This window comes from Lepisma saccharinum, chromosome 19, assembly GCF_977018435.1.
Source record: "Lepisma saccharinum chromosome 19, izLepSacc3.1, whole genome shotgun sequence".
Taxonomy (NCBI): Eukaryota; Metazoa; Arthropoda; class Insecta; order Zygentoma; family Lepismatidae; genus Lepisma; species Lepisma saccharinum.
The window spans coordinates 41,997,154-42,024,253 of NC_139247.1; the positions used below are offsets into that span (position 1 = coordinate 41,997,154).

Consider the following 27,100-nt stretch of genomic DNA (forward strand, 5'->3'; position numbering starts at 1 on the left):
ATATTTTTAAAAATGGAGAGAATATTACCACAGGGACATATAAGTGTAAATATATCTGTGCTATTACTCCATTTAAGTAAATTAAGAAGATGGAAAAATAAAATGACGTTTTGCAGAAAAATATTTATAAACTGAAAGAGAAGAAATTTGTATGGCATCACTGTGTTGCCATGGCAACTACAAGGCGAGGTATTTCGGAAAGCACTTTTACATGTTCGTTCGCACTTGCTTTGGAAGTTTTTGTCATTTGTGATTTGAATTCTTCTAGCATTCACCGCCCTGCTAATTATTTTTGTTTACATACTCACTCATGACACGTAGGCCTTTTAATTCTCTATCTTGAATGTTGGAAGACAGCAAATTCAATGGCTGAAGGAGAGGAACAGGTCAGTATATTTTTACTGGAATGTTAGTAAGAAGGTTGCTTTTCGGAATGCATCTATATTAGGTGCTTTTCCTAAGGAATACGTGTCATATATCGTTGGAAAGCTTGGTCTCACTACAGAACATGGGCTGCTATTTTCCTCTAAATAGACGAACAAAATTTATATCCCCTGAAAGTACGTACCTTCTACTTCCATTTTCCGGTGTTCCTTTTACGATTACTATTATATTATTGCGCGTAAAAAATGTTTTTCCTGCTACTAAAAGCAATGCATTTCTCCATTTGTTCACGTTCATATTGTTTACGCTCTCAAGTGTTGTGCGATAAGTGAGACCCTTCGTTTCACGGCATTCGAGTTGATTTGTCGCTCCAGATTCCACCCACAGACGCAAAGTTTCTTTCATTATTTCAGACGAGGAATGCTTACAAGGTTAGGTTGGGTTCCAATAGCATAAATACAATGATTTTTTTTCCTGCTACTAAAAGCAATGCATTTCTCCATTTGTTCACGTTCATATTGTTTACGCGCTCAAGTGTTGTGCGATAAGTGAGACCCTTCGTTTCACGGCATTCGAGTTGATTTGTCGCTCCAGATTCCACCCACAGACGCAAAGTTTCTTTCATTATTTCAGACGAGGAATGCTTACAAGGTTAGGTTAGGTTTCACTAGCATAAATACAATGGGTAATTATTATTTAGGCTAAATGAACTAAACCTAGCTACCTAACAACATAGGCATTTTTTGCTTTCACTGGATTTGTGCAGGAATATGCCTTTTCTTCGTTGCTACGATTTCAATACCGCCCAACCTGGACACGTTTTTCTGTTGTTGTTTTTTTTAAAGAAAAATATTTTTCCGCACCTTAAAACTTACTTTTCCCGATTACTAACTACAAAACGTTACCAAAAAATTATGAACTGCGTTCCTCCTAAGCAGCCCATATTCTGCAGTCTTACCCTCCATTCATCGAAAAATTCCCTCCGTACGTTCAATTCCGCATATCCGGATAACAACGGTTTCCCTCGATTTCCACGTTGTTTTTCCTCACATCAGGACTGACGTTTTTAAATTCCTTATACAATAAGCTCTCGGTAAGACTGCAGAATATATTCTGCTTAGGAGGAATGCGGTTCATAATTTTTTTCCTGCACAAATCCAGTGAAAGCAAAAAATGCCTGAAAACGCACAGCGATCGCAAAAAACCAATCACCGACCCGAACGCAAATGAGCAAAGCACACGCATTCACAACGCAACCGCAAACACGAGCCTGCAGTGTTGTTAACCCCCATCGCTTACCACCGAAAGGAAAAAAGGATGGCAAGTAGATTCTAGCACTTCTGTAAATTTGGGTTCCTGAAATATTACACCCTGAAACTTCTATATTGAGTATGTTATGTGAAAATGCAAGTTAATTCGGTCATTATCAAATGCAGCCATTAACGGTTGGCTTTGGAGGTTTGAACCCAGGTCAGAGGTTTAGCCCAAACTTTTGAAAATAAAATAAAGTTAATAAAGCAGGAAAATGTGGCAAAATATAGGGCTGCTCCCTAAAGAAATAAGACCCTCTCCTTTATGGACATATCCCTGACCTTACAAAAATCATGGGTATAGATGTTTCTTCATCATACATCTTCCTGTCTTAGTTGTGTAATCATTAATCACGTGCATTTTCTACTTCAATCGAATTCTACACCCTCTTTAAAGTTCAAGTTGCAAGTGTGTAATAATTTTTACAGGTTGTATAGGAAGATGACGAATGCATTTAGAGTATTGGTAGTAAGCTTGAATTTTCGAGAAACTAATTTGCATGTTTTAAAGTCTCAGACAATAAAATTTTGAGACAAATTCTGTTGTACAAAAAGTGATAATGTTCGGAAATCGCTGCTATCAGAAGTGTTCTTTTAAGAAAGGGGAAACATTCTAATGGAAAGAGAAATTGAAATGCTCGGGCAAACAAATCTAACAGTCCTACCATAACGCTATAAGACTATAGGAGACCACTGACTTGCCTAACCTACTCATGTGAGCATGTACGAGGGCAAATCGAAAAGTCTTTGCGCCTAACTATTTATTGCCAGATTACAAAGCATAAAAGAAAAACAAGATATACACAATCTTCTACATACTTTTTGCTATTTTTCCACATAATCACCACACGTGTTGAGGCACTTGTCCCACCGTACCACAAGTTTCGCAATGCCCGTTGCATAGAAGGTGTCCAGCTGATCACAGGACCAACGACGAACAACGTTCTGCACTTCGGTGTCGTTCATGAATCTCTGTCTTGAAACACTACCATAGGAAATGCCAAGTTCAGTGGCAATGTCCTTCAGATGAACACATCGATCAGCTTTCACCATTTCATCAACATGGGTAATGTTGTCCGGTGTCAGCGAGGAACGAGGTCGGCCTAATCACTCATTGTCCTCCACATTTTCCCGTCCATTTTCAAACTCCTTGCACCACCATTGCACACTTCTCACTGATATACACTTGTCCCCATATCTGGCTCCATTTCCCTGTGGATATCTGTGACTTTTTGTCCTTTGCACCATAAAAAACAAATAACACTTCGCTGCTCATATGGCATGGACTTCTTGAGCACTCTGGCCATCTTTGCCAACTGATAACAGCGTCGTGCCATGGAAGAAATCAAAAGTTACAATAGGGCTGTCCCAAGAAAAGGCTACTGCATCGCTCGTATATCTCGCTTTTATAATAACACTTATAACAAGCTAGAAAAAAATTTAGGTGCAAAGACTTTTTGATTTGCCCTCGTATATGTGAAATGAAAGCATGACTACCATCAGGGAATGTATCTGAGAGGCCTTTTTAGTTTGAAAAGTGAATATATAGGAAACGTCCATATTGTGACAAAAGACCTGCATTGGTATTAGTAGAGAACAAGGCAAGCAACATTCCTAAATAACTTTTTGCTGTTCAGACCTTGTTTTGAGGATAGAAGCTCTTGAAAAGAATATAATTTTACCCTTTGTGAATGCAACCAGGCAAACAATACTGACTCCTTGTTCCATCATTTATATTTATTTGTTGTAATAAAATAAATATATGAAAACTTATATTATGCAACAGAAACATAAATTAAATACATGCAAGTCTTCATTTAGTTATTTTGGTGTATAAGTAGTGACCCTTTGTGAAGACACCCAAATGCCGTTCCCTTCCACCAGTGGCGTGGCGTGACTTTTTCAAAAGTGTTATCGGCCATCAGTACGACAATTATGCCTACTAGATGTTATAACCCCCCGCCCCCTTCGCCCCCAAAGAAAATATGCCTTCGATCTAGATTATTGTTCATTTCGTTCTCTCTCTTTCTCTTTTCCACTCGGTGATTTAGCTACAAACACTCCTAGAAAGAACTTCCACTCTTGAAATAGATACTGTGAAAATCCAATGAATAGTTGTTGATCCTTGTTAATTCTTCATCTCTGTTTCTTTCAATGTGGTGGGAAGGAGAAGAACCATGCATTTCTCTGGTCAGTTTGACGTTTGTAAGGTGTCTGTGAGCAGACGACAGAATTCTGCTTCTCTAGCAACATGGAAGGAAGTCCAGCCATACGTACTACTGTTGCCAACTTAGTATTTTGGAGCAAGGTTCGTCCGAATCATGAATCGCTCCAAGGAACTATCTTTTCTTCTAATACCTAACTGGTCTTAGTTGTAGTTTAATCCAGCCTGGGCTTTTCAGTCTAGCTCTAGTTGCTTCAGAGTTTCCCCATTCTAGGTGTGATTTAGCTCTTTTCTGCCAATCCGATGTGACAACATTTGCCTGTACCGGAAACTGGGCCCCTGAACACTCATATGTAGGGCTCAGAAGTTGAGGAAAAATCCTTTTTTTTTCCTAGTGTCCGAAGACGAGGCCCAACATAATATATGTTCATTTTGGGTCATTGTAGACCAGAAAAAGGTGGGTTTTATTTGTCCTTTTTTGGCTTATTGGTCCATTTTTAGCCTTTAACGGCTTTTTTTTTTTGCAACTTCACCTTCTTTCGACTACATTTTTATTGCTCATTCTCAATTTGAATCATCATCAGTTCATCACCTCTTAAACATCCTTTCTGTTGTAAAGAAATAAAGAAAGAAATACATTTGAACCATCCCTGAAACAAGAGAAAAACATTTTTGGACTGAAAGAATATGCATTTCATTCATATAGTTTTTTCGCACTGTGTTCCATACCACCAGAATTTTGTATTTTTTTTATTCATTAAATATGTAATTAAAACTGAAGTTATTAATTAATTTGGATCACATTTATACGTCCTTTTTCCATTTTTAAGTCATTTTTTAAATATTTTTAGGTCTCTTTTTTTTTTGGCAATTTATAGGTCCTCAACTTCCGAGCCCTAGTCATATGAATAACCCCGTAGCACACTTTGCCCCAAAGTCTTCTCCCACTCTTCCCTTGCATTGGCGACCTCTTCTCTTGTTACCTCTTCAGGGTTACGGAACCGGCCTTCCTCTGCGCTTCTTTCGGCTACAGAAAAAATGTCCTCTGCAATTTGTACTCAACGGCAACGCTGCTGGTTAACGTATTTAACAATGTTGTTATTTTATTGAAACAACTTTTTAATTCTTCACATTTTGCTGTTACCTGCACACCACACCTCTGCCACGTAATACACCCTGGACTGCATTTTCGCAGTGGGAGAAAAGTGAAATAAAATAAATCCAATTAATAATCATGTATTTATTCTATTAGACGTAATGATAATTGATTGTGTGTAATTTTGCTACAAGAAATTTTCGAGCAGAAAGTAACTGCAGAAGTAACCTAGTTCCTTTTCAAGTAACTGTAAATGATTTACTGTCTAAAATGAGTAACTGTAACAGTTACTTTTAAAAAGTAACTTTGCAAACACTGATGATATACAGTAAAAATATAATATATTTTTACAGTGCCATGTGTGCAATATGTAAATGGAATTGGGGATTTCATTTATAGAACCCTTCTGTATTGAATTGATAATTTACATTAATGAGGAATTACAGAATATTTATTAGTAAAATACTAAACTCAGTCAAGTTTAATTGCTACTAAGGTGTACAAGCGTACATGTAATACATAAAAATGTAGCAAGTACTTCCTTCCTTTACAGTTTGTCGCACACAGCAGCATTTCAAGTGCAGTTCAACAGCAACATTCAGAGAGTGTTGTAGTTCAAGGCGGATTGAATGCTTTTCCTGTGGGAAATTTGGAAACAGAATTCCAAGAGGTAAGAATTATTTTTTACCTTAGTGATGGGAGATATTAACATACGAATTGGAATTTGAGTGATTCTACATATTCGTCTTGCAAGTTAAGTTACTAATATTTTCACTGCATCAAATGGGTCACCCAGAGAGTTTTCCGACTGCATGAGAAATAATGTTGATGCTAAATGTGTTTGTTGGTGATATTTTTTATAAATTTTCTTTAGCTTAATAATTTGCTTAAAGATCCTTCGACAACTGCAACATGGTGAAAAACTATTTTCTCAGTACTTGCCTACATTTTGCACAAATGAGTTTTGTAATGCTACACTTTTTGTTACGGAATTTGATATATTCCTGCCACTGCTCATCCCTAATCACCTAATCTAAATTTAATGTAAGTGGGTTTCTCTTATATTGCTATGAGAATAGTCACTTGAAAATTGTGTAACTTAAAATTGCTTTGATTCTGTCTCTCCGCCCATTGATCAACAGGATCCAAGCTCCAGGATAGAGTGTGAAATCCGGTATGGCTAAGGTGAACGCCCCATTTAAGTCTCCAGGGAACTGTCTGGGATGGAAATTTTAGACCATAACAGAAGTATTTTTCAATGACATGTGAAGTTTAATATTTTGGATGTGATTTTTAAGATATCATTTTTGCATTTCAGCTTCTGCAAGAAACTGACAAAAATGAAGCTCTTGCTCCATTTCGCAATGAGATCAGGAGACTGCATGACATGTTGTTGCAGTCCAACAAAACTGAAGCAGAACTCACGGAAAAGTGCAGAGAGCTTCAGATGCAAGTTGCAGCCAATGCAACAAAAGTAGCCAATGCTTTAAAGCTGGCTGAATCGGACCAAGCTACAATAACTCAGCTCAAGCAGGTATTTTTAATTCTCAATTATCAACATCTCTTGTGTGGTCTTGAACGTGTAAGGTGATATTGATTTTTCATTAATATATTTTATGTTATCCTGCAAAACAATAAGTTGAATAGGAGTCTGGTCATTATTTTAAGTTTACCTTATATTGGTTCTCCCAATTAGTACATTTCATTGCTCTGTCCATCATAAAATTTGCTGTAACATTTCTGAATTCAGTATTCTAAATCTGTTTCAGACTTCATAGCAATTTGAAGACTGAATTTAACTTCTTTAAAACAAATTGTATCCTCAAATTTCTGATAACTCCTACTGTCTTCATCATATTATATTAAATTGTTAACATGTTAGCCATGTCGGTTATAATGACCGAAGCTGGTGTATACTAATTACGTCATGTTGGTCATTATCAGAGCTAGGAATTTTAGGTGCAAAAATTTGCCAAAAAAGGTGCTAAAATAGGTGCTAATTTTCAGATGTAAAATTTATTGTGAGCAGTGCATACGCATATGATTCAACTTGTCTGGATAAACACATAGAGTATTTTCTGGTTTTAAATCGTTTACTATAACTAAGCAAAGAAAATTCTCTGATACATTAGAAAGCAACATAAAGGAAAACATGCTTCTTCTTACTTGCTTAGAATTAGTCATCTAGAAAATCGTTAAAATAGATTAAATTCAAAATTTCTATGTTCTTCTGAGTGAGGGTACATCTGCGGTCACTAAGCAGATACAAATGGTGCGTATTTTGTTTTCAACTGGTAATCCACATCCTTGTTGGTTGCGAGTTCTTGAACATCAGGGTTTTTGGCTAAACTTTGTTCTAACTTCTCTTTCTCGACCCCTTGCAGCTCTCGTTGCACATCCATCAAAACAGCCCACTGGGCTTTCTTTTCAGGACACTGCTCCTCCAGTTTTGTGATTGCAGTAGTAAGAAAAGAGAAGCCATGTACAATATAGAGTTCATCTTGCAATTCCTGTTTAAGTGCAAGTTTTTTTGGCTTTTTCTACAGCTGAGGAATCACTAGGCAAAGCATCTAAAAATTTCGATATTGTATGGAAATTATTGCAAATAAACACTGCAGCTTTTAACCTCGAATGTGGGTGAGGTTAAAGAGCGCGCTAGTTGTATTAAAAAAAATTATAAAGATGCAAAAAGGGCGAAAAGGTGCAAAAGGTTCTGAGATTGTGAAAAAGATGGAAAAGGTTCTGAGATTGTGAAAAAGGTGCAACCGAAACACCATGAGGAGAGTTCAATACGTGCTTATTTTGGGGATGAGTCACTTTTTTACCCATTTTCAAACAAAAAAAATTAAGGTGCAGCACCTAAAATTCCTAGCTCTAGTCATTATGACCGAATCATGTGTCTTGACTTTTTGACTCTGTTGTTCCTAGGGTGCCATCAGTCACACGTATAACAATGATGCACATAAGGAGTGCACAATAATAGTGTTTTTAGCTGTTCTATTTTTCACAGGAAAAAATGCGAATTTTTCAAATTTACGAAATAAAGTTCAAAAAGCACTTTAACTTGTTAATAATTATATTGTTTATAAAATAAATGAAATCATTTTATAATCGCAGTTGAGTCTTAGTCAAATTTCAGTAAATAGAGAAGTGTTAATAATTTATATTTATTACAGGAAATAGAAGAAGCATGGCGAATGGCAGATGCAGCACATTACCGGGAACAGATTGCTCATGACACAATTGAAACTCTGAAAGAGGATATAACCAAGCTGCACAAAATTATTGAAGAAAGGGGAGGCTTTGAGGATGATGACGAAGAAGGGCAAGTAACTTTTAAGTGATTAAGGGGGTTGTGCAGACACCCAAATGTCAATCTCCCTTCTATGTAGTACACTATGGACTGCATTTTGTACATTAGCGAGGCTCTGGCCTGTGGACTCGACAGCCAATATAATTCTCTGTGGAGATCATGTTGCCATCACTGTGTGTTTGTGATCATCCCTTCATTCATCTCATCATCATCATTCATCCTCATTTTCGTGATTAGCCAAAAGTGGCCAAAAAAGCAAAGTAAAATAAACTAAATCAATCAATCAATAAGTGATAGAGGGGTGTAAGGGGTGACCTTCCACATAGTACACCCAATTGTCAACCTCACTTCTACGCATGGGCGTCCGGAAGGGGGGCAAGGGGTGTCCGTGCCCTCCCCCCCTCCTGGAAAATGAAAAACAAGAAATTATGTATTTCACACATAATTTCATTTTAGCCACAATAATGTGTGTTAATTATTGAATGAACACCATAAATTCAAATTTAAGCAATGTTTTTTAGGGAACAACACTATTTTTGGGGAAAATGTGCCTTTTTGCCCCCCCCCCCCCCTGGAAAAAATCCTGCAGACGTCCATGCTTCCATGTAGTACACCCTGGACTGCATTTTGCAGACAAACGAGGCTCTGGCAACTGCCCTTATGACCAGTATAATTCTCTGTGTTGTCCTGTGCCCGTTTACAGCCTCAGCTTTTAACCTAAGTCAGAATATTTTAAGATTTTAGTTATGCAACGTTAGAGTTGTTATTTGTAATGGTAATTGGGCTGGGCCTCGTAAAATGTGACGGGTTCAAGATAGCCTAAGTGCTGATGCACCCAAAATTTTAAATTCAAATTTAAAAAAATTAAGTGATAGAGGCCAACATGGTACATAATTAAAGATATTTGTAGTGTTTCTTTAGGGTGTCTTGAATTGTATGAATTTACACAAACATGCATTGTTGCTTTTTCATAACATTTACAAATTTTACATTGTTTCATGGAATGTAAGGGGTGAGTCTCAAGACACTGAAGCATCAACCTTCTCTTTTATGTAGGACACCCTGGACTGTATTTTGCAGATTAGCTGGGCTGTGGCCAGTGTAATGCTCTGTGGGGCTCACGGTATGTTGTGTCCATGTGCGTTTGTGATTGCCTCATTATCAGCATTCACCCCCATCTTCACCATTAACGAAAATTGGCAAATTAAAATAAGTCAAATCATTGAAGTACATTGCTTCATATGACAGTAGAAAACGTCTTAACGGAATCATCATCAGGGTTGGTTGAGAGGCGACAGAAGGGATGCGGTTGAAGCTCCGCTGGCGCTACTCGCTGTGTCTGCCGAAAGATGTCGTTGCGGTCTTGCAGTGTCGGTAAACCTGGTAAATCCATAGGCCAAAGCTTAGCAGGCTTCAAACTTATGACAAAGATCCATTAACGAATTCCGGCACCTACAGTATCAAATGTGAATGCAACAGAAAATGCATAGGTTAATGCAAGAGACCCATCAAAGACCGATTTGCGGACCACATAGGATACATATGAAGGAAAGAAAGTTCTTCCAGTTTGTCCAAAGGAAAAATAGAACGGAATGTTAAGGAAGGTGTACACATGATCAAAAACACAAATAATCTTAATGACAATTTATGTGAAAATCTTATGATGGTACAATACAGTAAAACTTAAAAATCCATCTCCCCCAGCCAACAATCCAAACATACAAGAACTTACCAATACTGCAAGACCGCAACAACAGCTTCCAGCACACATAGCGCCAGCTGAACTTCAACCTCGTCCCTTCTGTCACCTCTCGACCAGCCCTGATGATGATTCCGAGATGGGATCGAAAGCTTGGAAGAACCCCTAAAGTGTTTTATATCGTGCTGTTTGTGTTTTTTTATTGTTTTTAACAAATACATTGCTTCATGTTGAAAAGTACATTGTCTTGACTATATTAAGATTCGAATAAAAGCTATAAGGAATTTATAAATTCACCAATCCCAACTCTCTTTTCCTCCTTTTGTACGCCAGGCGGTGACAGTAAAACTTTCCATTCTCCCTCCCTCTTTCTGCCCAAATCATCAATCAGATACTGACAACCTTTAAAAAACAAAAATCCTTCTGACCAGGACAACATTGCCTGAAGTGAAGTCTGTACAACATGACCATGGTACTGAAGTTTCTGTTGCAAACCTGTGAAGAGTGAATTTAGTGCTGTGCCACACATGCTAAAGCACGAAGCATCCACCCATATTGTAGCAGGGACAGCCCAGTAAGGGAAGTGAGAGGGAACAATATGTGATGTGACATTACGCTTGTGTTATCAATGTTTTTTGCACTATGTGTGATGCCGATAACTAGAGACGGGATTTTAAAGGGAGACATTTTACTCTAAAAAGGAAAAATTATTGCCAAAAAAAAATGCAAATGAGAATGGACTAGTTTGTTTTTGCACTACACTAAACATATTATTGTAAATGATTTTGATTTTTTTGATTTTGAATTTAAAATTTTGGGAGCGTCAGCACTTAGGCTATTTTGCTCCCTCACATTATACGGGGGCCAGCCCCTTATCATTACAAATAACAACTCTAGCGTTGCATAACTAAAAATGTTAAAATGTTCTGACTTCTGTTAAAAGCCGAGGCCATAAACGGGCACTCAGCACACACAAGGACAACAAACAGGACAACACACACAAAATTATACTGGCCATAATGCCAGTCGCCAGAGCCTCGTTAGTCTTTAGTCCAGGGTGCACTACGTGGAAGTGAGGTTGACGTTTGGGCGCCTACGTGGAAGGTCACCCCTTACACCCCTATTGTAAATGAAACCACAATATATACCAGTCATGTGTAGAAAGGGATACATCAAATTTCGTATGAAGTAAAGTAAAAAATGCAATAAAATGCATATAAACTCTAGTCCTTTTTCATTTCCTTTTTTTTTTAAGGTAAAGTACAGCAAATAATCATAACCATCTATTTTGATGAAATCTTCCGTGAAACAGTTTACCGCATTCCATAGCTTGCTGCCATTTGTACCTGGCTTTCCCATTTCATTGATACTCAATACTGTCATCACTGTCACACAGTAAAGTTAAAAATATTCTAAAAAACTTCTCAATAAAAGTGCAAATATAGCAGATAAGTATACTTTCAACTTAACGGGCATGTCGCTTACAATGCGCTTGTTACTGCTTAAGCCCAGATCGCATTGTTGCAACAATTGCTGCAACATATTCCCAACACTGTAGGGAAGGTAAGGTAGAAGGTGCTTGTTATTTCTTTCCTCTAAGATGCACCAAATAGACAATTGTTGAATGTTTTGTTTCTGGAAAATACAGTCGTACAAAATATTTGATATCTTGTCAATAAAGAGACCAAGGAAGATGTTTTTTAAAATGGAAAAAAAATAAAAAACTAGTCCATAAAGGGGCCAGAAAGGAAAATCCTTCTAAAAAAGGGAATATGGTCTGAAAAAGAAAAAGAAAGGGAAGTCAAAACCATGTAATCTACCAGAAGAATTTCAGCATTTTTGCACATCTTTTATACAGAACAGGTACTCAGAACACAAAATCAACAGAACTTTAAACCTAGTACTGTCGAAGAAGACCACCACTGCAGAAAATCCAGACACATCAAGGAATCCAGATGCAGCAGGAAATTCAGACACACCAGGGAATCCAAACAAAACAGAGGACCAGAAGATAGCATTTGAAACCTCTCTGGAATTATAAGCCATATTCTTAGTAAACACAATATCAAAACCATCCACAAACCACCGCTGAAAATCAGGAGCCTACTATGCAACCCCAAGGACAATTTAGAACTCAAAACACCTGGAGTTTATACCAGATTGCTTGCATCTGCAGGAAAGCATATTGGGCAAACATGTAGGACAATTGAACAACACTGCAGAGAACGTCAGATTTACATCAAGAATTTCCATCCGGAGAAGTCAGGACTAGCCGAACATTCGATCAACAAAGGCCATAGGATAGATTTTAACAACACAGAAATTATCACTAAGTCATCAAACTATTGGGACAGAATTATTAAAGAAGCAATCGCCTTCCATGGGGAAAAGAAGAATCTGAATCACGACACAGAGCTCGAACTGGATTGAGCCTGGCTAGCAATAGTCAGCTGGCAGCAGACACTGCTCCCGATTGGTCTGCCATCAACACCGGAAACATGCACATGCAAATATATATAAACTGGGTTGACGCTCATCGCTGCACTTCTACCCTGAAGATGAGAGTGGCGTTAGCTCTCGAAAGCCTGGAAACATTTCCAGAATTTACCTGGTCGATAGCCCAAGATAATTATCAACATTGTTGTTATTTATTCCACGATCCTGTTCTAATAAAAAAAAGGAATTCCCCTTTAAAATCTGGTCTCTTCGGATAACATTCCAATTACGGTCGGGTAGACATTGAATACCGTATTCCACATATAAAAGTAAGCCAACATAATCTGAGCTTAGAGTTTGTATTGGTCGGTGTACATTTGCTCAACTGTTGCAAAACCCTTGCCTCTTTCTGTCCTAGAAAGAAGCTATGCGAGCCAGACACAAACTGCTTAAATAGTCAACACGTGATCATTGATTATTAGTGGAGGGAGGAGACTCATCTTGCGTAAAATGTTTACATACATGGTCAGCATGATGCATGCTTGTTGATGCTTTCCTTTGGTGTTAGAAGAAGCCTGGAGATTGCAGAAACACAAGGACCATTGTGAATGTACTCCTGAAGCACCACCTTCTTACTGATATTAACAATTTATTTACATTTTCTAATTGATTCGTATCTGTATTTTAGTCCCTGGGCTTTGCAGGTACCCTAAATAATGTATATTATAGGCTCCTGCAAAACATATTTTGTGCACTTATTGTAATATTCTTATTATTTTGTTTTACGTGACATGCAAGTATTGCATGCCAAGATATCTGAAACCTTGGAAAATAGTTTCAGTACTGTTAGCGCAATGACCTTGTGATGCTAGCATCACTACTTCCAGGCCAGAGCCTCAAATGTTGTGGTAAATCAGTGTAGTCAAGTATCATTCCACCTCTCCCAACTTGTGAATTTCTTGCACCTTTTGTTAATACACAGGGTGTCATTTTAATGTACACAGACCACAGAAATGTATGGAGGACATCAAAACAAACAACTTTTCTCAGTAACATTTTTATTGTTGGTGCTTTGTTTCAGCGCTAAAGTCGTTCAAAAAAGCCTGTTTTACTGCTGGCAACGCAATATCACATCTGCGACATCATTTCCTGCAGTGAAACAGCCCTGGCAGGGTTGCAAGGAACACAGAAAAAAAATGTGAAAAATAACAAACTACCAACCACATTACGTGCTGTAAAACAAAGTGAGGAACGCATCCAGTAGACCAACGGGAAGTGAACCAACAATATGAAAAATGGTAGAAAAACATTCAAAAGGAAGTGGTATATCAGTGATAACATGTGCATTTCTTACCTGATGAAAATAATGATCAGTTTAAAATTTTGAAAAGACTAATACTTAGTGTGTATTAATGCTTATCAAAAGCTGTGTTACTAGTGTTAAAAGTATAAGCAAGTATGCAAAAGTCATCCACTTACTTAATATTATAAATAAGTTATTACTGTCATTTCAGAGGTGTATCTACTGCAAGACGTAAAGAGGGTTTGGTTCGAGAAAGGGAGAAACTAATGAAGGAGGTGACTGAATTGAGGACCAAAATTCTTGCCGTGAACACTGTTCAAGAAGAAATAGAAAAGAAGCTGTCCGATGCTGAAGGCAAGGTTGCAGATGCAACCCTAGACCTACAGGTAAGAATCTAGTACATTTTTTTAACCCATCTCACCCCATCTCCATTGCCAAGTGGTTAGCACAGCATGCTACGATGCCAGGGGTGCCAGGTTTAAATCCCAGCCTGGATATGGGTGTTCTTTGTGAGTGTCCATTTATCAATTCCATCCTATTAGTGGCATCTTCTGAATATTTGACCTCACTTACCACAACAATTCTTAGTTATTGTATTTACTTATTATATATTAATTAGCTACAATAGAAATAAAATACCAATGCAGGCATGCAAGTAAAACAAAAATAAAAAAAGCTCGACAACGTCAAATTTTCTGGCAATTTCTGTATACAGGGTGTCCCATGTAACTTGACAAATTGAAATGTCACGAGAAATATGCATCGAACGAAAAAATGTTCTATATGAAAGTATAATAGTATTGTGGGGCAAGTCACCTATGCTACAATGAACCCACTTTGCCACCCCCAGGGGGTGGGGCAGGGGCAACCTTGAAATGTTAGAAGGGAACCCCTATTTTTTATTGCAGAATCAAATTCGACGTCCGAAAATACGTAGGTTTTGTCCAACACATTTTGTTCCATTTGTAATGGATAGATGGCGCCGTAAGGGCAACGTGTTGGTTGTGTCTCGCAAATGCAGTGGCTGGCAAGTGTGTGAGGAGGGATACTGTGGCATTGTGCTCGCTCTCTCAGTAGTCAGTGATTGTATGGTCAGTGCAGTGTGACCGCAAAGCAGTCGAACGACACAGTTAAGTGGGGTATTCAACATCATGGATTGTCTATCCGCAGAATAAAAAATTGAAATGATCCTTGTTTATGTTGAATTCAGACGTAACATCGACAATGCCTTTATGTGGAATGTTTTGCTGACTGGCTATGATAGCGTTCTTAGTTTGTTCGAGTTGTCAAACAGTTTCGTGCTGAAGGAAGTGTGCAACTTAAAAAAGGGTTCGTAGAGCAACTGCCACTGGAGAGCATAATCAAATTGCAGTCCTAGCCATGGTGACTCATAATCCCCAGGTGAGTACGCGAGTAATATCATTGCAATCAGGAATTTCTCGCAATAGTGTTTGGAGAATATTGAAACGTCACATTTTTCATCCCCATCACGTGTCCATGCATCAGGAACTTCATGGCGATGATTTTCACAATCGAGTGGTGTTTTGTGAGTGGGCACGCGAACAAATACTAGTCGACCAGCAGTTCTTTCGTAGAGTACTTTTCTCCGACGAGTCAACCTTCACAAACCACGGGCAGGTTAATTGTCACAATATGCATTATTGGAGTGTGGGAAACCCACATTGGTTGCGTGAAGATGAACGTCAACGTCCTTGGTCGGTTAACGTGTGTGGAATCATAGGCGACAAACTGATTGGTCTCTATGTTGTTGATGGTACTTTGGACGGGTGCACATATCGAACGTTTTTGCATGAGGGATTACCAACATTGCTTGACGATGTAAACATTGCACTGCGACAGAACATGTGGTTCCAACATGACGGTTGTCCAGCACATAATGCAGTAGGAGCACGGGAGGAATTAAACTGCATGTACAATGGTCATTGGATCGGTAGAGGTGGTCCGGTGAATTGGCCTGCCAGATCGCCAGACCTTCCATCACCGGATTTCTTTTTGTGAGAATATCTGAAAGAACGTGTTTATCAACAATGTGCCAACAACCCGTGCAAACATTATCGAATGAATAAGAAATGCTTGCGCATACATTGATGCAGATACACTTCTGTGTTGTGTTCTATCATTTGAACAACGGATCAACAAATGCATTGAAGTTCGAGGACATCATTTCGAGCATTGCATGGAATAATTGCATCTAGCACCCTGATGGTGAGAGGTGAGGGGACGATGCCATCTATCTATCACGAATGGAACAAAATGTGTTGGACAAAACCTACGTATTTTCGGACGTCGAATTCGAATTTTCAATAAAAAATTAGGGGTTCCCTTTTAACATTTCAAGGCTGCCCCCCTACCCCCCTCCCCGAAGGTGGGGGGGTGGGTTCATTGTAGCATAGGTGACTTGCCACCACAATACTATTATACTTTCATATGGAACATTTTTTCGTTCGATGCATATTTCTCGCAATATTTCGATTTGTCAGGTTACATGGGACACCCTGTATATAAAAGAAGTTGGTTTACCACTAGTATACCAGTTAACATGGGAGAGTACACTGCTGCATATCTTCTCTCATCCTAATCTTCATGATTAGCAAAAAGTTCCAGAAATGCGATGTAAAATAAGCTTAATCAATGAATTAATTTTAGCCCACTTGAGGTCTTTACCATGCAATTCATTGTTTAGCTTTAATGGTAAACTGAAAAACATCAAATCACCAAAGGACAAAACAGATTGAAAAACTTTAAAAATTCAACACCACAGATTAGAGTATGAAGTAAAAAGAGTGGGTTATGCTGGAATTTCCCACAGACAGCATTATAGTAGTCACATTGGAAAAAAAAAAAACAGCAGATTTTCAAGTGTAAACCTGTTCATGAGAGTGCTATTGTTCAGAACTCATCTTACACTTTTGAATAGACAGTATCAGTATATACCGTGCCATGCACTGGGACGTGGCGAGACTAGCAGTGATGTATCACTCAATCATACAGCTTTATTCAATTTTTCATTGTGTTGAAACCAGGTTTAATATGCAACACACTTTTTCACATGCTTTTTCACCCCCTCTATGTGACCATACACACTGGAAGGAGCTCCTAGATGTCGTTTCTACTGCTCAACCAGTTTATAAGTAGCTAGAAAGACCACCACCGAAAGGAAGGCAGACAGGTCTAGTTCCTCACCCCCCTTACCTTTGGTCTGCCAGGTTTCAGGTTTCTATCATCTTCGAGACTGTTAGGGGATTGTTTTCCCTTGATACCCTTTCATTTCGTTCTATGAACTCGGTGAAGAGATTTCTGCAGTCATTAAAGAATTTGTGCCATAATTTACAAGTTATCTTTATGCATAATAGCATGATACAATCACATGGCTTGGAGTTTTATTATTTATGAAATGTTAAAATATTTGTATGGATACAAAATACTTCAACATGTTATAGTTTTCGTAATTTTCTTCAACGGCGCAAGAAAGTAATTGGAATAGAACGGTGTGCTTTCCAATTTGGACACGTCCTCTGTTCCAGTTATTAATGTCAGAAAAGTTACTGCTGTATTTTCGTGTGTATAATGAACATGCATGTATAATGTGCACCCTGGTTTTTGATTGGGAAAAACAAGAAACAATTATATCTCGTACATAATGCGCAGTGTAATTCAGGTTGAAGAAATGGCTTTCTTAGTTGTCAGCTGTAAAGCTGTAGCTATACTGATCAAGAGTGAATCACATCATACCTATTCAATGAGTTCCTGTTGCTATGTGGACCAAGAGGAGAATATCATCTTGTGTATACAATGAGTCAACAATCCACACCACCTCCCTCTCCACTGTTTTTACCATCCCAGAGCTTTTACTTCTGTAACCATCTTGTTTATTTTGTAGTTGAAGAAAGCAAGATCAAAATAGGATTAGCAGTGCTCTGGAAGTTATTTTCTATTATTTCTTGCCTGACTAATGCCTCTTATACACGTCTTGTGTGATGGGAGATGCTTGCTCGAATTCTGCCAGAACGGGCACCTTGGTGTCGCAAAACGTTTCGTTGCAAATTGAAAAATTATGGGAAATGGCCATTTCACTTCATAGTGTTTTTTGTAAAACTATTATTACTAAAGAAATCTAACGGTAATTTGTATTTGCATCCCTGTTGATATATACATGTTATACGCAGTGAAAACACATGTGGTTTCATGTTGGCTATCTGAATTATTCTGTGCATAATACACACCACAGTTCTTGGGGGCAAAAGTTTTGGAAAAAAGTGAGCATTATACACGAGTAAATACAGTTGTTACTGTTACTATGAACTGAACTTATATTGATAGCAGTGTATGGCTGGAATGTTATCACTGTACCAACCTATACTTCTCCAAACTCGAAGTGCATTGTGGAGGCCACGAAAATGCCACACTATACTTGCACAGTCTAAATATACTGAAACAACATTTTGGGGAGAAATAGTTTTTGTGATTATGAACTTATGAATATTTTAAAGCAAGACTCTGGTGGTTTGTTATGAAATAGTTGCAATGGAATATTTATGTATAAAAAATTATAAATTTTGTTACAATTTTCAATTATGGGCATTGGTTCAAGTTGATATTGGCGAGCCCTAGTTACTTGAAAGACTGGTAAATTTACACATACTTTAAAACACTGTTATTTTATTCTTGCAGAACAAGACCAATGAGCTTACACGTGAGCAGAAAGCGAAGGAGCAGCTGGAGAATGACCTGAAGGAGGTGAGGGAAACATTGGAAGTGAAGGAGGAGGAAAATAGGAACATTCGCTCGCAAGTGAGAGGACATATGGCAACAATTGCTAAGCTGGAACAGATGATAAAGGAGCAGAAGGTATGTTCAGAGCCATTATGTAGTTATTATACTGTTAAAATTATATTTGTGCATTCAATTATTCAATATTCAATATTAGGATTGAACCAAAACTGTCATATCAATATTGTGCACTGTCCGTTACATTCGATCGCTATGAGGAAAGATCAGTTTGTGACTTTCTCTGGATTTAATCATTGGGAGTCATAGTGGTCTCGTTGGTAGAGCATCTGAGTACCATACAGGAGACCCAGGGTGGATGATCTAAGGTTGTAATTTTCTAGTCTTTTTCCCTACATAAATGTGGCTCTGGGGATTCACCCTTCCTAATAAAATTGGTACCTGGGGGGTAAAGATGGCTGGAGTGTGGTGCTTATCACATCACATCCTAAAAATGGAACCACATCCTTCCATGTGTGTCTTCACGGCATGGTGCAGTGATGGTGGTCCATTTGGTAGGGCATCTAATTACTGTGCGAGAGAGACAGAATGCGATTCCTGGTGTGAGTGACCTCAGGTGGAAATTTCTATCAGATAATATCCCTATTGTACAGTTAAGTGTGGATGATCTCTACAAAGATTATAAAGGATGCACACAGTTCGTGGTACTAAGGCACTTACATGATTGTTCTGTTATGTAAATTTGTAGCCAAATAAAAATCTAGCCACAAAAATGGACATAGCATTTGTTGTTAGAGTATTCATAAGAAGGCAATAGAAAAAAATATTTATGAATATTTAAATGAATATTGCTCCTAAACTCAAATTAAAAAGGGCAACATTCACATCATGATGTCGGTGGAGGCACATAGTGGTTCGGATCCCACTTTGAACTGTAGGTCCAGTCCCGATAGCCTTACTGTGCATAAAGTGGACTTAAAACAGCAACTCAATCAATCACATTATGTTGTAATGGTGATTGGCCTAGTGAAGATAAGATGAAGATATTCTCTTTGCATATCAGCCAGATCAGATCTCTTCATCTTTCGCCATTAGTAAAACTTCATGAATTAATTTAATGAAGATATGTTTGTTTAATCTGGAACTGTACTTGATCTCATTTTTTCCTACAATTCATGTACACAAATTTCTTTCTTACAGACCACTGCAGAGCGGCTGATGAAGGAGGTGGATGTACTGAATGGTCGCCTGTTGAAAGTACAACAGGAATCGGAGAGCCACGTGAGCACGATAGAGAAACTGGCCACTGAAATGCAGCAGAGAGAACTGGAGCTCAAAGTAAGTAATAATCTTTCACCATTCAGTTTATTTTCATTTTATTTAGGGCATCAAGCCATTACTTGTATTAATAATGAACTAAATGAAATATTGTACCACTTCAGTGGCGTAACGTGATTCTATGAAAGGTGTAAGGCTTCGTTAGATAAACCTGACCTGAATATTGGCTAAAGAAAACCCAAAGACATTTTAACTAAATAGAATCTATTTGAATCTAAGTCATGTATGGGCATACTAAATTTCAAACACAAAATGCACACACTCTATGTTAACAATAACAGCATATGTATGTTTCACTTAATGAAAATTCTCATTTATACTGTAACTCGATTCGACAATCCTTTAGTCTAAACACCTCAATCACGTCATCGTAGAATCGGAAGTTTCTGGTCAATTTCTTTAGCAGCTCCTTTTCAATGGATATGAGTCCCAAGTCAGATTTCCTTGCCTGAGTCTGTGTGCTGCGTTGAAATGTATGAATCCTCTACAGTGTAGAAAACGACTTTTCTACCGATGAGCTTGAGGCAGGAACAGTGAGCAACAATTCTGTTAGTTTGTACACTTGTTCAACAGCTTCATTCAAATGGGTAGTATGCAAATACTCATGAAGTTCAAACACACTCTTTACTCGATATTCGGCTTCAGAATAAATTACCTATAGCTCAACTTTCAACTGGTAGCAATTGAAAAATTTTGCTTACAGCTTAGTTAAGGACGCACACTCTTCTTGTGGAAAGATCATGTCATATTTTTATTCTTATTATTCTTTTTCTTTCACTAAAAATGCCATTTGTGGGAAATGCGTAGAATACAATTTGCAAATGCAAATGCATTCGAGAATATTATTCATTATCATGGTTACGATATTTGCACATATTTTGAAAAGCATATCAAGCAACTTAGTGAAAGGAACAGATCAAAAAAAAAAATCTGTAAATCATAAAGCTAAGTATTACGTGCATGCTTTAACATTACGGGCAACTAGGATGCACATGCCAAACTTTGCGGGCACTGCCGGATCTAGGATTGCCAGACATTCCTCTTTTATCTTTAACTTTGCTGCTTCTAATGGAGGTAATATCCAACATTAAACCATCTCCTTTGTGAACTTAATAGTTAGTTTACACATTAAAAATGACATCAGTTTTGTTACACCTTCCGTCAAGCATTGTTGAAACAACACTGGAGTCGATTTTCTTCGTTCTCTTCCAACCATGGCAAACATATGAGTCATACGCAGCGGCAACCATGCCAGCGTAACCTTCGCTTGCCTGGGGACAGAAATTCTCGCCAGTTAGCACCCACTGGTAATGCACCTTACATCTGCCTCAGAAGCGGGGTGCCCTGTCATTGTTTGAGAAGATACTACGTAAGCAAACACACCCGCCATGGGCGAGTCCAAACCATTTCTTCCATTCACCCGCACGTAAGTCCTCTGAAGAAGCCTTACAGAGAAACAACTCGAATCAAAACAAGTCCTCAATTGTTTCGTTAAAAGTTCTACTTGCAGTCTGATATTTCTGGGTGTGTTCAAGTGATAAATACGGGAATGAAATACGTTTTTTTCAATAATTTCAACTTGTAAGGTGGACTTACAAGCCTTATGTGGGCACTATGCTGCTGTACCACTTAAATGTTACCCTATTAAGATAATAAATAATAATAACATGCCTGTAGATTGAGCTAGTTTCCTTTATCAGCAATCTGAACAATGCCATTTTGCATTAGAAACAAATATTCAATACTTTTGCACAAACTAATACAGGAATTTGTTTGCTCCATTTCATGTAGACTTTCCCAGTAAGGTTTCACTATTAAACTTAACTAGCATAATGATTGACTGATTTATTTGCTTTATTTTACTTTGCTTTTGTGCCACTTTTGGTTAATTTGCAAAGATGGGGATGAGTCATGATATGATGAAATTGTTGAATGAACACTCACAAATATCCATGCCCAAGCTGGGATTCGAACCCGAGACCCCTGGCATTGTAGCACGATGTGCTAACCACTCTGCCATGGGGCCGGCACAACTAGCATAATGACTTACACACTGATTATGGGGGTAAGTGTTTTGAAATATTAAAAGTATGACATTCTACATACAACTCATATTTATGTAATACATCAGTTGTAGTTTTAAAAAAACGTCCTCAAGAGAGCTTCTAAAGACCATTTTTAAGATGGAAGACTCTAGTGCACACTTGTACCTGTGAAGAACGGTGGTTTTTGTTCTTTGTCAGCCTAAAATTTCTCTAGAAAATGAAAATTCAATATCCCTATGCCTATCAACTTTGCAGATAGGTACAAAGTAGGGCTGAACCGATGCCACTTTCAATCGATGCCAAAACTCTTATCAATTCCCACCGATACCAATGCAGGAAATTGTTATGATTAAAAGCTGTTCAAGATATTGATCAGTATTAGTGTGTAGATGTTCCATTCCAATTATATGCATCAATTTACCAACAGCTTTGCTTTAAAATAGGGATGGGCCGATATGAAATTTTGGCCGATACCGATAAAGTGCCAATATAAAATTTACCGATACCGATAACCGATATTCTACCGATCCGATATAAAATTAGAAATGGTCCTTGAAGAACCTGAAATGATCATTGATCTCCTTAATTGATCTCCTTAATAAATGTGTGTTTCGAGGTGACTGCAGTGCAAAAGAAGTTGAATATTTAGACAATTACTTTTTTTAAGAAGTAGGGCATCGAGATTATCCATAAAAATTACAACAAAATGGCAGAATTTTGCACTAAATTATAAGATATTTATCGATATATCGGATCGGTAAAATAATCGGTAATTTTACCGATAAACCGATATGCCTATATCGGCCGATACCGATAGAGTACCGATTAATCGGTCCCATCCCTACTTTAAAATATTCAAGAATTACATCAGGATTTTGAATTTCATGTTATGTAATCACAAAATCTAGGTTTTTTTTCACACAAAGCTGGTTCAAAATGGAAAGAAACTTTGAACTTTGCATAATTTCCAGGATAGTTAGTAGAGACCGGATTTTTAAAATTTTCCTCTAAAAAGGACAAAAAAGGACTATTTTTTTTTGCACTCTACTAAAAATACTATTATAAACGAAAGTGCAATATATACCATTCATATATAAAAAGGGATACATTAAATTTCGTATTAATGCATCCCTTTTTATATATGAATGGTATATATTATGCTTTCATTTAAAATAATATTTATTAGTGGAGTGCGAAAATAAACTATAGTCCTTTTTCATTTCCTTTTTTTGAAGGTAAAGTACAGTGAATGATCTTACCATTCGTTTCGATGAAATCTTACTTGCAACATCTTACCACATTCCATAGCTTGCTGCCACTTGTATCTGGCTTCTCTGTTTCACTGACACTCAATACTGTCGTCACTGTCACACAGTTAAGTTAAAACTACTCTAAAAAACTTCACAATAAAAGTATAAATCTAGCAGATAAGTACACTTTTAACCCAACAGGTGTGTTGGTTACAATGCATTTGTTGCTGCGTAAGGGAAGGTAAGGTAGAAGGTGCTTGATCTTTCTTTCCTCTAAGCTGCACCAAATAGACAATTGTTGAATGTTTTGTTCAGGAGAAAGAAAGTCGTGCAAAATATTTGATATCTTGTCAATAAAGGGACCAGAAAGGAAAATGTTTAAAAAAAGGGGGGAAAGAGGAAATTTGGGCTGAAAAATGGAAGTCAAAACAATGTAATCTTGTTGGTGGAATATAATTATCAACACTGTTGTTATTTATTCCATGATCCGTGTTGAAACATAAAGACGTACTTCCCTTTAAAATCCTGTCTCTAATGATTAGACTACTCAAAAGTGTTGGCATTGACTGAACCATAAAGCATTTCGCCGTCACATGCAACATGCTGCGATGCAGAACCCTGGAACTGCAGCATCCTCTAGCAGTACTTCCTTTGAGGATCCATCACATACACTACCAAAGCATCGAGTTCTGAGCATGTTAAGTGATCCCCAGGGGATCGGGTGATTTTTTTTTGTAAAAATTTGTATTGTTGCACTGGCCGTTTGCAGTGCTTGCACCTCTCTCTCACTGTCCCATTCCCCCTATAATGTTTGGGGATAGTGAGAGAGTGCAAGCGCTGGAAACCATTTGGGACAATGGGTACAGCAGAGTGGGAAGTAAAATCATCAAGATTAGTGAAGATCTGAATATAGGCTCTTGCTTGAGCCCTGTGCTGGCAGAATTGGTTATGAATGAATGGGAGAAGGAAGTGATAATAAAAGGAGGAGATAAGTTAATTCTATTTTGTAGATATGTGGATGATTGTTTTGGATATGGAAGGGAACGAAGAGGCAGCTGAGTAAGCTAGTTAAAGATATAGAAGATGAGAGAGCAGGAATATTCCTTGAGCTCTGAACAGGACAGGAAGAGACATTAAATTTCTTGGATATTATGATGAAAAGGAAGAGAGGAATGGGGATTGTGGCTACATGGTATCAAAATAAGTGTTCGGCAGGAGTGTTCTGCCACATAAGAAGTGATGTGGGTGACGCAACAAAATGTAATTTTATAAGGAATATGGAAGATCGAATAAAGAAGATATGCACAGAGAAAGGGGAAGAAGAAATCAAGATTAATAGCCTGTGGGAACAACTGGAAGAGAATGGCTATGAAAAGAAAGACAGACACAACACCAACAGAAGAAGGAAAGAAATATAAGAGAGAGGACCGGATGAGAAGGCAGAAAAAGAGAAAGAGAGATGGTTTGGTATAAGAAGTATGGGAGAGGCCACAGAAAAGATATGCAAAGTGCTTAGGAAAGTGGTTATAAAATCTTACAGGAAGGGAGGATGCACTGTTTTAAGTATAGCCAGCAAGAAAAAGGTAGGAAAGAGAGAGGAGGAAGAGGAAGGAGTTATCTACGAGGTGAAGTGCAGAGGATGCGAAAGTGTATATATAGGGGAAACGAAGAAGAGAATGAAAGACAGGTTAAAGCAACACATGGATGATGCGAGATTGAAGAGAGACAGGAATGCCATATTCAAACACACTAGAGAAACGGGACATGAAGTAGAATGGGATTTGGCTAGGTGAATAGGAAAAGAGAAGAGAGAACTAGTGAGATGGAAGGAGGCCAAAGAAATAGAGAAGAAAGGAGAAGACGTCATGAATTAGAATGGAGGACTCAAGATAAGCAAGGAATGCAAGAGTGTGTTAGAGAAAGTTGAAAGGATGAGAAAAAACAATAAGGAAAGAAGAAGAATGAACAAGGAAGAAAGAGAAGAGAAGAAGTCCAGGGGAGGAGGTATTCATCCATATCCAAAAAGGCAGGAGGGGTGGGGAATGATAAACAGGTAGTTCCAGACTCTTGCTAATCTTGACCTGTCAATCACCTGTCAGTGTGGTAGACCCATGGGTCAACTGTCAAAGCAACATGTATTTAATTTCTTTACAGAAATCGTCCGAGATAAGGACTGTCAACATGATTGGTTCTTGTGTGGCTAGTCACCCTGCTATGTGTATATAATCTTTCTGTGTGTGTATTTCCTCATTTTAGTTTTAGTTATTTGTCTGAGGAAGACCCTGATACAGGGTTGAAACGTTACATGTGAAGTGTTTTTATATCTTAATAAACTGCCTTGGTCAGCAATCTTAGTGTTTTTTTTAAAAAAAAGGTAATGGAAATTTACATAAGCGAACTTGAAATATTTTTTAAAAATTTGAAATTGAATTAAAACATTAAGTCACCCAATGAAAATTTTTCAGGTGCCATGGTGACTGGGCACCTTGTATTTTTCTACCCCGGTTTAGAGCAATTATAAACTTTTGAAATGTATGAGTTGTGGGGATAATTATTTTTCTGTTGTGCTTCTTATAACAGGCAAAAGATGAAGAAGTATCAGAGATGCGACAGGACTGTCAAAGAATGGCTAAAATACGAGACACCTGCATGAAGAAGATACACAACATTGAGGAACAGAAAGTTGCAATTGAAAAGGAACGGGAAACTCTTAGACAGAAGATGGCTGGCACAGAAAAAGACATAGAAACGGCCAAAAAGGTGGCGGAGATGAACAAGAAGAAAATAGATGATATGGTCAGAGAGCGAGATATTCTCAACAAGAGCATCATACGAGCAGAAGGTGAGTAAATGTAAAATTTTTTAATTATTTTTTTTGATTAGGCCAAGTGGCATAAATGGGGGAGGAAAGAAGATTGAATTGTTGTTTTGAGTTCACTTTATGCACAGAAAGGCTAATCGGGACTGGTCCTACAGTTTAAAGTGGGATCCGAACCACTGTGCATGTGCCTCCACCGGGTATCAAACCTGAGACTCCTTGATTACAAGGCAATGATGTTACAACCACACCATCGGGGAGGCTCGGATGAAAGGAGAGTTTACAGGATTCTTGTTGGGAAACCTGAGGGTAAGAAACCTGTAGGAAGGCCAACAAGACGATGGTAAGGATGGAAAATATTGGATTGATCTTTCTCAGGATAGGGACAGATGGAAGGCTTGTGTTGCTGCATCTATAAATCTTCGGGTTTAAGAAGGCTAGAGAGTTAGTTAGTTAAGCTTGCATGAGTTCCAATACCAGAACATGTGAACAATGCTGGCTTCAGCAATAAGGGTGCTGTTATGTTTATCAAACACATCGCTGGCTGAATACTATGTTGTTGTATGTCCATCTGCACTGACTTTGCAGGGTAGCTGATTGAAGTATGACACATGTGTATTGAGAATACACTAAGATTTGCGCAAACATTTTATTAATGGTGATAATTAGACCCCAGATTTTTATATAATATTTTAAAGTACAAAATATGTAACAATAATTGATAAAATATGTTCCTAAACATGTATTATCAAAAGGATATGTAGCTAAATATGTAGTATCAAAGAATATGTAATATTAATTATGATCGAGTATCCAAGCAATTTCAAGAATTCTACTAGATATTTATTGTATTTGAACATATTCAACGTAATTTTAAGGATATAAATTGTTCAAAGTAAAATATGTAGTAGGTTTCTAAAGTTTGTTTCCAATGTGTGGCAGGTGATTCTACAAGTGAAAATAAACACAGAAGTTCATGTGATGAAATGCAGAAAACCGAACCTATTCGGATTTATTGAAGTGGGAAAAAGTGTAAAAATTATGTTTACAAGGAAATAGTGGGACAACAGCCAACCATATGACCACGGCGAAGGGCAAATGCAGCATTCTCTATTCAAAAGAGGACATGGCAGATGTGTGAAGTTGATACGCAAGAGATTCCCCAAAGGAAGCGAATGGGTCTGTTGAAGTCATG

At 37.8% G+C, this 27,100-nt stretch overlaps 1 protein-coding gene across 1 annotated transcript in view; it reads left to right on the plus strand.

Annotated features, from left to right (window-relative positions):
- Nucleotides 1–189: 189 nt before the first annotated feature.
- Nucleotides 190–27,100, plus strand: part of LOC146003122 (cilia- and flagella-associated protein 58-like) — a 65,985-nt gene continuing 39,074 nt past the window's right edge. The window contains exons 1-8 of the mRNA XM_083141299.1: nt 190–386; nt 5,508–5,624; nt 6,273–6,488; nt 8,131–8,279; nt 13,917–14,091; nt 18,398–18,574; nt 19,655–19,792; nt 25,668–25,929. Of these exons, the coding sequence (XP_082997425.1) occupies nt 366–386; nt 5,508–5,624; nt 6,273–6,488; nt 8,131–8,279; nt 13,917–14,091; nt 18,398–18,574; nt 19,655–19,792; nt 25,668–25,929 (1,255 nt within the window). The 5' untranslated portion in view covers nt 190–365. The remainder of the gene's footprint in view (nt 387–5,507; nt 5,625–6,272; nt 6,489–8,130; nt 8,280–13,916; nt 14,092–18,397; nt 18,575–19,654; nt 19,793–25,667; nt 25,930–27,100) is intronic.